This window comes from Nicotiana sylvestris, chromosome 1 (assembly GCF_000393655.2).
Source record: "Nicotiana sylvestris chromosome 1, ASM39365v2, whole genome shotgun sequence".
NCBI classification, from domain to species: Eukaryota; Viridiplantae; Streptophyta; class Magnoliopsida; order Solanales; family Solanaceae; genus Nicotiana; species Nicotiana sylvestris.
The window spans coordinates 154,997,184-155,010,197 of record NC_091057.1 but is presented as its reverse complement, the minus strand read 5'-3'; the positions used below and the strand labels follow the sequence as shown (position 1 = coordinate 155,010,197).

General features: G+C 38.1%; 1 protein-coding gene across 1 annotated transcript; it reads left to right on the top strand.

Moving 5' to 3' along the window:
- The first annotated feature begins 2,377 nt into the window (after positions 1–2,377).
- Positions 2,378–10,367, top strand: LOC104217328 (transcriptional activator TAF-1). The gene is made up of 13 exons (XM_009767545.2): positions 2,378–2,527; positions 5,054–5,230; positions 5,421–5,465; positions 5,554–5,646; positions 5,761–5,841; positions 6,469–6,525; positions 6,673–6,806; positions 6,974–7,022; positions 7,124–7,172; positions 7,654–7,895; positions 8,035–8,112; positions 9,520–9,645; positions 9,753–10,367. Exons 2-13 carry the CDS (start codon positions 5,171–5,173, stop codon positions 9,984–9,986), a joined length of 1,248 nt encoding a protein of 415 aa, XP_009765847.1. The 5' UTR covers positions 2,378–2,527; positions 5,054–5,170; the 3' UTR covers positions 9,987–10,367.
- Positions 10,368–13,014: the final 2,647 nt, after the last annotated feature.

The following is a 13,014-nucleotide window of genomic DNA, read 5'->3' as shown; positions in this document are numbered from 1 at the left end:
TTAAAATTTTTATTTGAGAAGTGTTTAAAGTGAAATGATTTTTTTAATCATAAATTTTCAATTCCGTTTCTTAAATAAAATTTATATCTAAACATAATTCAACTTCTTTTTTTCTCGTCAACCTTATATTTTTAAATACTGAAAAGAAAAAGTTTAGATCTAAAACTACATAGAAAAAAGTTTTTCTGAAAGACATATTACAAAATAAAAGAAAGATAATTCATATAGACGATACCAATAAATTAGCATGTTAATATATTTATATTAAGTCCTATACTTTCTATGAGTCTTTTAATTATTATTTTTTTGAGACACAGAAAGACAATACATTAATTTTTATATGAATCAACAAGAAATTAAATAGGTTATTATAAATAAAGCATGATAAGAAAGATAATCGCAATTTTGTACAATAACAACAAACTCAGTATAGTTCCATAAGTGGGGTCGGAGGAGGGTAGAGTGTAAATAAACTTTACCCCTGCCTTTAAAAGACAGAGGGACTATTTCCGGTAGACCCTCGCCTCAGGGAGGGAAAAAAGAATGGGCAACAACAAGCAAACCAATCTGACAACCAAAGAGAAATTATAAAGTTAACACTAAGTAATGCAAACAGAAAATCGAAACAAGGCAGAAATAAGAAATAACAACAATCTAGGGATAAAAAGAAGAACCGGAAAGACGCTAAGAGATGTATCAAAGCTATAGTGACAGACAAGAACAACACTGGGCTACCTAACCCTCTACCTTTATTCTCAACCCCCACACCTTCCTATCTATGGTTATGTCCTCGGTCAGTTGGAGCAACGCCATATCTCGCCTAATCACCTCACTCCAATACTCCTTCGGCCTGCCTTTACCTCGTCGTTGGCCCTCCAACGCCAGCCTCTCACACCTTCTCACCGGAGCATCATTGCCTCTCCTCTTAACATGCCCGAACTATTTAAGTCTCGACTCCCACATCTTATCCTCCACAAAGGCCAGCTTTGTCCCGGATAACTTCATTTCTAATTCTATCTAACATGGTATGTGTATTGGGGAAAATCAAGTTATCACATCGGGTTAATTATGTGCTGATGTGTCATGACACGTGGATCAACAAAGGAATGACAGTTGTCGAATAATAGTTGAAGAGGCGCGACCTTTACCAGGCACGGGCAAAGATCCAAGAAAACCAAAAGGAATGAGTGCTCGAATCTCTTGATAATTTGAAGAAGCATCGGGAGAATGAACCTAAATAGCAAAAGAGAATAGATACGTATTATTGATAATTAATGAGCATTAATTACGAAAAACATTATAGAATCTGGACCGAAACAGTTACGACTGTCAATTATAACGTTACATTGAATGTCATTAATTGTCCATAATAACTCCTTTATGAAAGGAGAGAAACGTATTACTTAGAAATAACTATAAAAGGTGAGGAAAGAACATTTGTAAGGACACGAAATACTATTGGAATATACTGATTTACTTTGCTTTTTATCCAGCTATTATTTACATCAATTATTCTTATTTCTATTTGATTATCAGTAACCCGAGTTCTTCTTAAAACAAGTTTTGATCGAAAATCTTATTTTTGGTGAAACAGTATGCCCGCACATCCACATCAACATCCCCATTTCAGCCACCTTCATCTTTTGTACATGAGAGTTCTTGACTACCTACACTCCGCCCCATAGAGTATAGCCGGTCTGACTATCGCTCAATAGAACTTAACTTTAAGTTTTGACGGCATATTCTTATCACACATAACACCGGAAGCAAGCCTCTATTTCATCAATTCCGCCCCAATACGATGTGTGACATCTTCGTCGATCTCCCCATTCTCTTGTATAACAAACCCAAGATACTTGAAACTTTCTCTCATAGGAATGACTTGTGAATCAAGCCGCACGTCTTCATCCACAACTTGACTCACGCTGCTAAACTTGCACTCCAAATAATCTGTTTTGGTCCTGCTCCACTTGATAATCACAATCTTGTAAACCATAAAAATAGCCGTATCACGAAACGAGTTGAAGGGAGGGTTTTTATAATTATCCCTCACGAATTTTAAAAAAAATATTACTAATAATAATTCATATAATCGATATTGACTTGTTTAAAAGTCTGGCGTAATTCTAATAATCAAATATACGCCTACTTGGTGAGCGTTCATTAAAATTCTAGTTTTGCTAGAGAGGCCACGTAACAAAATCCTTTTATCCCTACCCGTTATACTTTTTGTTTTTCTGTCTTCCCGTATATACATGCCAGGGTATAATGTATAAGTAGAAGGTTTATTTAAAGTACGGACACGTGTCTCGTGACGTGGATGTTGCCTTGGCGCTCCCCTCTTTCTTCTTCTCCTCCCTCTCTACTATCTTTGCTCACGCCACACGCCCTTTCTCTTCTATTCTCTCCTCTTTTCTTCTAAGTTCTTTTTAGAGAGAGAAAGTCTACACAAAGAATGCAGAAACACTAAAACTTTTCACTGCAAAATTTCGGCATCTTCAGAAGCTTTCTGTGTATAGAGTTTGAGGTATGTTCAATTTGACTTGGTAACAATTCCTTTTTTTTATGGAGTTGAATTTGAGTTTGATCTCTGTAAATTCTCATGAATTTGCTGTGCTAATATTCCTGTTATGTTCTTGTGCGGTATCTTTTACCACTAGTTAATTTTCGTTTAATTTTGGGCTGATATAGAGCGGGATTGAGATAAAAAAATTAGAATTGAAAAATAGTTGTGACTGGAACTACGGGAGGAACAAGAGAGTGTGGAGGCTTGAACTTGAAGCTGTGAGAAATTGAGTTTGAGCTGAAGAGAATGTTATTGAATTTAGAGTAGTTATGGGGAATGTTGAATTCCGAATGTTTATTTGGAATTTCAGCTAATTATTTTTTAAGTTTTTTTTTTTAGTTTTGATGGTTATAACCTAGATTGTGATTTAGGTGGGCTGACGGGGATAAAATTGTAAGTTAACCTGTAGATTCAAAGTTACGTAATGCTTGCGTCTTTACTTGGTTTTTAGGTGGGGACTGTGAGGTTACGACTATGCCCCTTACATTTTCTTTTTTACCTTTTCTTTTTTCTCCTGGGCGGTGTGGGGTGTGTGTGGACTTTGCCATGGGAACCCACTTTCATTTCTCTCTCATTCACACACACACACACACGAGAATTATGCGACATAATCAGCATCCTGGTCTATTGGGTGTATTAAGCGGAGAAAATGGGGTGTAGATAATCAATGCCAAAAAGTATTTTTTTTTTGGGAAAGCAAGTTAATTTACCAAGAAAATAAGTTAATTTTTGATAGCCGATGATTGTATTGCACATAGAAGCTCCCTCAAGAGAGGAATGGGGCTGAAGGGGGGAGGGAGGGAGAGGGGAGGTGATGTAAGATTAATGTTCTGAACGGGCAAGAAAAAATAGAAATTATTTTTCGAAGGATGTGCTGAAAAAAATGTAGGAGATGATATCTCACAGATTTCCCATAACAATTGGTAGAAAGGGCAAGTTTCAAAAAATTTGGTAGAGACATGGTATTTCAGCCCTCCCTTGTGTTATGCCTGGCTTTCCTATGGGCAGTGGCTGAGACATAGCTTTTATCAAGGGGAATCATCATCTGCTATATGTACATAAAAAAAAAAACCTTGTATATACATTGTGATTTTCCGGCGATAGACGTTCGAATGAATCCCCTTCCGCTCCTCTAGCACCGGCTCACCGCCCCTGCCGGTGGGGCTTTTGCAACGCGGAAGCAACCATTTAAGAGTTGTTAGAGAGGTTAGAAGTATATCTTAGGTTGGTGGAAAGAGAGTGACCTTTGGATATAAATCACGAGAATGTGTAAACATGATAAATATTTCACCTTCCTTTGCTGAAAGTTATGTGGCCATGCAAGAGGGATTAAATGGAACAAAAATTGACTGGATTTTGACTGAAATGGTTAACATTGAACTTGGCAAAATGAAATGGATGAATAATTGGAAAATGGATTATTCATTCTGATGTATCTATAGTATAGGCTCATATAAGCTGCTACATCAAAAAGAGATTAAAGTTATAGATTTTTACACTATCTAGTAGTGTGGTTTAGCATGTTATAGCATGTCCTTTCCTTGTTTTTTCAGGTTACAACCTATGTGTGGAGTACACAAATATATGCAGTTAATTCTTAAGTCAATGACTTTTACACTGTCGCTTGTATACAAATTAACCCTTCATAAAATGTCAAAGCTTGGATGGAGTTAGAAGTACCCGCTGACAATTGAGTAACCAACATTCTGCATTTTAATAATCGATTAGCTATATAGGAACTGACTTTCTATCAAATGTTCATTAACTACTTGAGAATCCTCTAAGGTGTTGAATGTATTAACTACATGTGACGGAATCAATATATACATAATTAGTGAATGGTGTTGTGTCAGTTAAAAGATGAAATCAATAATTTAAAGGGAGAATTGGGAAGACCATGTAAAATGTGTTTAATTCTCCTGTAAGACTAATTTCATAGGATAACATGTGCTGCAATATTTGGTTGGATTTTAGGTTCAGTAGGATAAATTTCCCATGGTCTCATCAATTCAGGCCTATGAAAATGAAGTCAGCTAACTTAATAGGATATCTTGTACTATTGCTTATTTAAGCTTTCTCTTTTATGTTCATTGTTAATTATAGAAAGTCATCTCTGTTGAGTCTCACTGGATGGGATAGATTACATGTGAAGAATGATCTATGAGAAAATATACTCCACTAGTATGCCAGCAGGCAATAAGTTCAGTCCAGTCTCCAGATGCGTGTTTCATGACATAAATACTCGATTTTGTCCAACTTGGAAAATTCTCACAGCAGTATGCGTTGTCCAACTTGAGTTCTCTTTAATATATTAATATTTCCTTTTTACTTTGGTAAATTGGAACGGATAAGAGAAACTTCACAAAATCATTTGCTTTCTCAGTTTTCTGGCCTACATGCTCTATATCTTAATCCTTTCTTTGAATTAATATATGGGTTTTTATGCGGTTTGTTCATGTTGTAAATCCTATTTCTCTCTCGTTACAGGGTTTGCTTTTCTGTAGCAAGCTGGCGCAACACTCACAACACTCCTGATCAGTGACTACAAAAGGAAAATTTGATTGCACTTCTAATTTAATACAGTATCTAGTTGGTTCCTAATACATGGGAAACAGTGAGGACAGAAAACCTTCTAAGCCTGAGAAATCATCTTCGCCTACACCGGTAAGCAAATTTGACAAAAATTAACTATACGGCATTTGACTTTCTTGACCTGTGGTTTGATATGGTCTTTGGCTCCATAAGAACCCTAGATTTGTGCATATTATGATGCTTATATGCTCCTGTTCCTTGTATATTGTTAACTATTTTAGAATTTCATCTCTGGCTGGTTGTTCTTTGTTCACATTGGCAGGACCAGAGCAATCTCCATGTCTATCCTGATTGGGCGGCCATGCAGGTCAATACTATTTTTCATTTTGTTGGAGATACAGAGAGTTGTAATGTTTTATCGATAATTGTAAGGGCTTAACTGATTAACTCTTCAGGCATATTATGGTCCTCGAGTAGCTGTACCTACATATTTCAATTCAGCCGTTGCACCTGGTCATACCCCTCACCCTTATATGTGGGGGCCACAGGTATTTTCCAGGCAGAATCTTGCTGTTTTAGTTGTTTGACTATATTAATTGCTAGGTATCTAATCGTCAGACTTCAAGTGCTTCATGACTAACTTCGGTCCTTTACTTTCTCAGCCTATGATACCACCTTATGGTGCACCATATGCAGCAATATATGCTCATGGTGGCGTTTATGCACATCCTGGAGTTCCAATTGTGAGTTTGCATTCCCAGAGTTCTATTTTAATTCTTAGATCGATATAACAAATGCTCCTTGATTTCTATTGTTTTGGGTTAAGTTCTTTGACCTGGAATTTGTGATTAGGACCTGGTGGTACCATAGAGCAAGCAATGTGTTGGGACAAAGTAAACAGTTTTAACACAGCATAGCTTAATTGATTCAGAAAATAACCCTTGAAATTGAATAAAAATTTGTCCAATATCTGCGTTGTAAGTACGATATTCATCTGTTGGGATGGAAGGTATTTGCTTGTTCCTTAAAACAATGATGCAACAGGATCTCAGTTTGGTCAATTAATCAGCTGAAAATTAACACATATTGGCTCTATGACTTGGTGTGGATCATGTCTTGAGGTTCTCGTATAAAACTTGAACGACCTTTATTTGTTCCCTGTCTTTGGGAAACACAGGCTTTTTTGGTTCGACTCCTTTAAGTATTACATTTATAACAGAGATTACTTGCTTTGACAATGCATGTATTCAGCACACGACTGCATATCTGCATAATGTTAGAGTAACTACAATGTGATGGCTAATCAACAACCATAGACCGCCCATCTTACAGATTGTTATTTGTTTTTTTGTTTTGTTTTTTGGTTCCAGGGATCTCACCCTCCAGGACATGGGATGGCAACATCTCCTGCTGTCAGCCAAGCCATGGTATGTATGCCAGTTTTTAAAGCCTTTCAGTATGTATGAAATTAATTTTTTCGAGAATGGCTTCATTGTCTGATTTATTACCATCAGCTCAATGTATTTGTATGAACCAGGAATTTGATATAGACTAAATCACTCTACATTGTGTAGGATGGTGCTTCTTTGAGTTTGGATGCATCTGCTAAGTCTTCAGAGAATTCTGATCGAGGCTTGCTGGCAATGTCACTAGGAAATGGCAGTGCTGACAACATTGAAGGTGGAGCGGACCATGGAAATTCACAGAGGTTTGTGATTTAATAAATTAAAGATCTTGTTCAGTTATTTCAGGACAATGCCCAACTTTTGCAGTGTCTGATTATTTTCCATTTCTGGTCCTGCATTAAGGACAACATTTTGTAATTCTTTTTTTTGAACTAGTGAAACTAAATTTTTGTTTTTATGTTGTGGCCAGTGGGGACACTGAAGATTCAACTGATGGAAGTGACACAAATGGAGCTGGGGTATGTTCTTTTCTTTCGATAAATCTATGGATCTCAATTAAGTAGATTTATTTGCATCGAATGAAAGCAGTGGATACTGATTTCTTCTTCTTGTATTCTAGGTCAGTGAGAGAAGTAAGAAACGAAGCCGTGAGACAACTCCTGATAACTGTAAGAGTTTGATCTTTCTCAATCTTTGATTTAATTAACAGTTTCAAAAGAAAAAGAATTACTAGTGAAACAACTCTGCCTCGGACTGAAAACTTTCCAATTTTCCGATCGTTTCCTACTTGAGTGTTTGATATGCTAGGCTTTTGACAATCCGTATATGACAAGCAATAAAAGTACTTGTCCAGTCGTGGTACATTGCAAATGGCTTCTTAAAGGCTTGTTGCTACAATAAATTCAGCTTTTAACCTTTATAGAACTGTTTGGAAGACATCTTGAGCAAACTTCTGTACCTTTTTCTTGTAGATCTTTCCACCCATTCTGGTGTTAGCATCATTGGTTATTTTGGGGAATTTTGGTGTATTCATGGACATTCCTTTTCCTCATTGCTGTAGATATTTGATTTTTCAATCACTGTTATCTTTTTTGGAGTACATAAAAGTAATATGCTTGATTTCATTTGCTGTTCTTCGATTTTAAACAGCTGGTGATAGTAAGAGTCACTTACGACGATGTCAACCTACTGGGGAATTAAATGATGATTCTGAGAAGGCAATTGTGGCTGTTCGTCCTGGTAAGGTAGGGGAGAAAGTGATGGGAACTGTACTTTCTCCTAGCATGACAACAACTTTGGAAATGAGAAATCCTGCTAGTACACATTTGAAAGCTAGCCCAACTAATGTTTCACAACTCAGCCCTGCACTGCCAAATGAAGCCTGGTTACAGGTATATTAGCACAAGTATCAGGTGAACTTTGAATTTTTTATGTCATAGCGACCTCCAGGTGTCTATGCAGTTCTTACTGAGTTTGGTGATAAATCTTTTTTGCATCTGAACCTAATTCCTGTCATGCAATTATGTTCAGAATGAACGTGAGCTGAAGCGGGAGAAAAGGAAACAGTCTAATCGGGAATCTGCAAGGCGATCAAGATTGAGAAAACAGGTAAAAAGGGCAGTGTGCACACGGCGAATAGAAGCAATGGTTTTTTTTTTTTTTTTTAATTTTATTTTATATAAACCGTCTTGTAATGACGGGGGGTTTGGCATCGACCCCTACCATGTAGATTAATAACCAAAATCTAAAGATATGAAGGAGGGGGACATAAAACCTAACCTCCTCAGAATATAGATAAGAATTGGACATGCCCAACTCTTTACAATAAGCTTGCAAAATCCGATGCTATGAAATGTAAAACAAGGTGGAGAGTATACAATAAACAGCAAAAAAGTCCTCTCCATAATGCATGTTAATGCTACGCCTAGGACAAAAATCAACAACATAGTTAACTTAGTCAGTAGCATCATATACAAAAGTAGTCTTGGAGGCTCTTATTCTGAAGCTTGCTAATTGATCCTTATCCATAAAGCATAGACCTCTAGCTTGACTTGGAAGTTCATAAGCAGAGAAATACCATTTAGTACTGGTTCTTTCTGATCCTTCTTTAGCCAGTGCATCCGCGACCCTATTAGCCTCTCTATAGCAATGTGTGACGTGGAATGCCTCAAAGTTTATCATGATTTTTTGAATTTCCTCTATGTTGTGTCTTAAATTCCAAGGAGGTTTTATCTTTCCATTAATCCAGTTGACCACCAACAAGGAATCTAATTCGACACAGATCTTGTCAATTCTTTGATCCTTGCACCATTTAAGGCCAACAAATAAAGCTAGTGATTCTGCAGCATTATTAGTATGGATACCAAAAGGAGTTGCAAATGCAGCTATCACCTCCCCTTGGTGTCCCCTAATAACGCCTCCATCACCACTTTTACCTGGATTACCTTTAGAGCATCCATCAGTATTAAGTTTAAACATACCAGGCTACCAGGCTGAGGGAGTTTCCAGGTGGCACGGATGATATTCAGCTTTGGCTTAGCCGTTTCACAAATGGACAAGAGTTTCTTCCAATTGGAGGCTACATCGATCTGGCTAAACTGTTTGTGAATGATTATAGTGGCATCATGGCAAATGGAATGTGCTACCTTAGGGATATAGATTCTTTCTTGATCATACTTTTTCCTGCACCTTGCCTTCCAGATATGCCAATTAATTAGAAGGCTAATAACCTGTAGCATAAGTTTTTGGATAGGATTCTGAAAGTTAGCAAACCACCATCATAGCATGGCATGTCTAATTCCCCCTCCAGAGTCATTAATTCCAAATTGATTTCTAAAGGCATTCCAAATATTCTTGCTGAGATTGCTTTTTCTGAAAATATGTTCCACATCCTCACTCGTAGGATTATCACAACAGTCACATCTAGAGGGATATACATTTATATGGCGTATGCTTCAACGTGGCTGCTTACCATTTCTGATATTCATACTGTTCTTTGTTTCCCCGATCCTTCAGGCTGAAGCTGAAGAATTGGCAATACGAGTTCAGTCTTTAACAGCGGAAAACATGACACTCAAATCTGAGATAAACAAATTAATGGAGAACTCAGAGAAACTGAAGCTAGAAAATGCTGCTTTAATGGTATAAGCTTGTTCCATTTCAATTTCTCTTCCAGCTGTTTGATTGTTGTTGAATCACTTTCCTAAAGTTTTTTTTTGGGAATGGTAATCATTTTTCGGATTGCGCAGGAGAGACTGAAAAATGAACAGCTAGGCCAGACAGAAGAAGTGAGTTTAGGTAAGATTGATGATAAGAGGCTGCAACCTGTAGGCACGGCAAACCTACTAGCAAGAGTCAACAACTCTGGTTCCTCGGATAGAGCAAACGAGGAGATTGAAGTTTATGAGAACAATAGTTCTGGAGCAAAGCTTCATCAACTACTCGATTCCAGTCCCAGAACTGATGCAGTGGCTGCTGGGTGATCGATGGTACACCCCCCAACTTTGAGATCTTACATTTTAGTCTGATTATGTAATTTTGGCGTAATTATAAGTCCAAAGTTACTGCTAACTGCGGGAGAGGAACAGAATGGAACAGCTAAATAGGATTATGGAACTTACGGGATTCTAATTTTACCTAATTGTAGTTTACGTGTCGGAAGAACTGATGTGTGCTTTTATACTTTTCTTTTCTTCCCTTTTTCCCCCTTTTCACCTCAGAGAGGGATGTTGGCCATAATAGTTTATGTAAGTTTGTAATCTTCGACATGTATAAGCTTTGATTGAGGAAAGCTATGGAACCGAAAGGTCTTGGTTTGGATGATGAAAGCGGACTTTATAAATACTGTAATGTTTATGATGTTATTTCCTACTGTTGGATAATATTTGTGCTCTAAGCATCAATTGCTAAGAGATGCGTGGTATACTTGATAGTCCGAAGCTCTGTCTAGTATACTTGAAAAACTTTAGCCCGTCTTACCTTTTCACTAGCAATTTTTCTATTTTAACCGCTTATGACGCATAGGCCTACCTTGTCTCGTTGAAGTTTTCTTTTACTTATGTTCTTATCTTCCATAGTCATTTAGCTAAACATGACTGAATTTAAATAATAAAACTTTTTAATTCTTGTTGGATTTGCATCTGTCTTGCATTGCTTCTGATTTTCAGGGGAGAAAAAAATGTTTTAACCCGCCTTGCATTGATTCTGATTTTCAAAAGAACGTTTTAACACGCCTTGCCCAGAATAAGAGCGCTCGTGTCCTGTCCTGTTTATGATTTGCCTCGTGTTATTGGTCAAAATCTGACCGCTGCGGTCAAGCTGACCAATATCCCGTCCAGGCGGCAAAGCAGCGAAAGACGACATGGTATATTCCACATCCGACACTCTCGATACCCGTTGAGTCAGAAGAACAACGTTTAGAGGACGATCAAGGCAGACATAGTGTGAGAGAGCGTCGGACTAAGTAAATAGCAAAGGTCTCATGACTATATATAGTAGGGAAAAATCTTCGGTTAGGAGGACGGTTCTTCACTTCTTCCTCTCTCCTTAGTTCTCTCTTCTGTAATCTTCATAATGAAAGGAAGAACGAAGCGATCTCCAGAAAAACATGTAAAACAACCTCCCCATTGATTAATGAGAGCCACAATGAAGAGCTTCAATAAGATTGATTATACCTCTATTTCATCTCATGTACTATTTTTTCAATTAGCTCATTGATCTGGAATTTATTATGTTTAACTAAGATTCACCCCTTTATTTTCTTTAATTGATTTGTTCAAAAAAGTTCCAATATCTTTTGAGTCAAACAATTTGGCGCCGTTTGTGGAGATTTTTTAGTGAAATTTCCTAGTCTCTTTCAGATCAAAGATGAGAAACACGATTACCCACCGAAAAGAGTGCTAAGGCAAAGCCCAACCCACGCAGTGCAAAGGCGCAGCATAGGAGGGGAAAGAGAGCTGAATACAGTCACCGAATTCAAGAATCATCGCCCCATCAACCGTCGAAATGCCAGACAAAACAAGCAACGTTGCAAACCTACTTTCATTCACCGATCCATCGGATGGGGGTAAGGAAAGTATCAATTTAACTCACCTTCTACTCTTTGCTTAAGCAGGAACACAAGTGCCGCGTGGGCGAGCGAGCAAAGAAACATCTCAATCAGATAATGGAAAACTACTACAAGACAATCAAAACATGCCCCGCCGATGATACCTCCAGGCCGGAAGGCAGGAATCAGACAAGAAAACTCTAATGTGTGCAGAAAACGAACATAAGCAAAACAACAATGTTTCGTACTCTCCGACATTACACTCTCCTATGCAAACAATATCAAGTGAACTGGGACTACCCCAGAGAATGCCTGATTTTCCAAAAACTGGGACTGACGACGGGTTACTATTTCGATAAGTTCGAAATAACACCCTTTAAGGCCAAGGGCCTTCGCCAAAAAGAAGAGTTCAAACGATGACACGTTAATATTCACACAAGTTCGAAATAACATCCTTTAAGGCCAAGGGCCTTCGCCAAAAAGAAGAGTTCGAACGACGACGGGTTAATATTCCGACAAGTTCGAAGTAACACATTTTAAGGCCAAGGGCCTTCGCCAAAAAAAAGAGTTCGACCTCGATCGAATGACAACGAGTTACTATTTCGACAAGTTCGAAATAACACCCTTTAAGGCCAAGGGACTTCGCCAAAAAAGAAGAGTTCGACCTCGATCAAACGATGACAGGTTACTATTTCGACAAGTTCGAAATAACACCCTTTAAGGCAAAGGTCCTTCGCCAAAAAAAAGAAGAGTTCGACCTCGATCGAACGACGATGGGTTACTATTTCGACAAGTTCGAAATAACACCCTTTAAGGCCAAGGGACTTCGCCAAAAAAGAAGAGTTCGACCTCGATCGAACGACGACGGGTTACAATTTCGACAAGTTCGAAAATACCCTTTAAGGCCACGGACCTTTGCCAAAAAGAAGGGTTCGACCTCGATCGAACGATGATGGGTTACTATTTCGACAATTTCGAAATAACACCCTTTAAGCCCCAGGGCCTTCGCCAAAAAGAAGAGTTCGATCTCGATCGAACTATTTCGACAAGTTCGTAATAACACCCTTTAAGGCCAAGGGGCTTTTCCAAAAAAAAGGGTTCGACCTCGATCGAACGACGACGGGTTACTATTTTGACAAGTTTGAAACAATACCCTTTTAAGGCCAAGGGCCTTCCCCAAAAAAAAGAAGAGTTCGACCTCGATCGAACGACAATGGGTTACAATTTCGACAAGTTTGAAATAACACCCTTTAAGGCCAAGGGCCTACGCCCAAAAGAAGGGTTCGACCTCGATCGAACGACGATGGGTTACTATTTCGACAAATTCAAAATAACACCTTTTAAGGCCAAGAGCCTTCGCCAAAAAAAAGAAGGGTTCGACCTCGTTCGAACAACGATGGGTTACTATTTCGACAAGTTCGAAATAACACCCTTTAAGCCAATGGCCTTCGCCAAAAAAGAAG

Excerpts from the sequence above, each read along its gene's own strand:
- LOC104217328 (XM_009767545.2), top strand. The coding sequence starts at position 5,171 with ATGGGAAACAGTGAGGACAGAAAACCTTCTAAGCCTGAGAAATCATCT. Across the intron at positions 5,647-5,760 it reads CTTATATGTGGGGGCCACAG|CCTATGATACCACCTTATGG; the intron begins GTATTTTCCAGG and ends TTACTTTCTCAG. Across the intron at positions 5,842-6,468 it reads CACATCCTGGAGTTCCAATT|GGATCTCACCCTCCAGGACA; the intron begins GTGAGTTTGCAT and ends TTTTGGTTCCAG.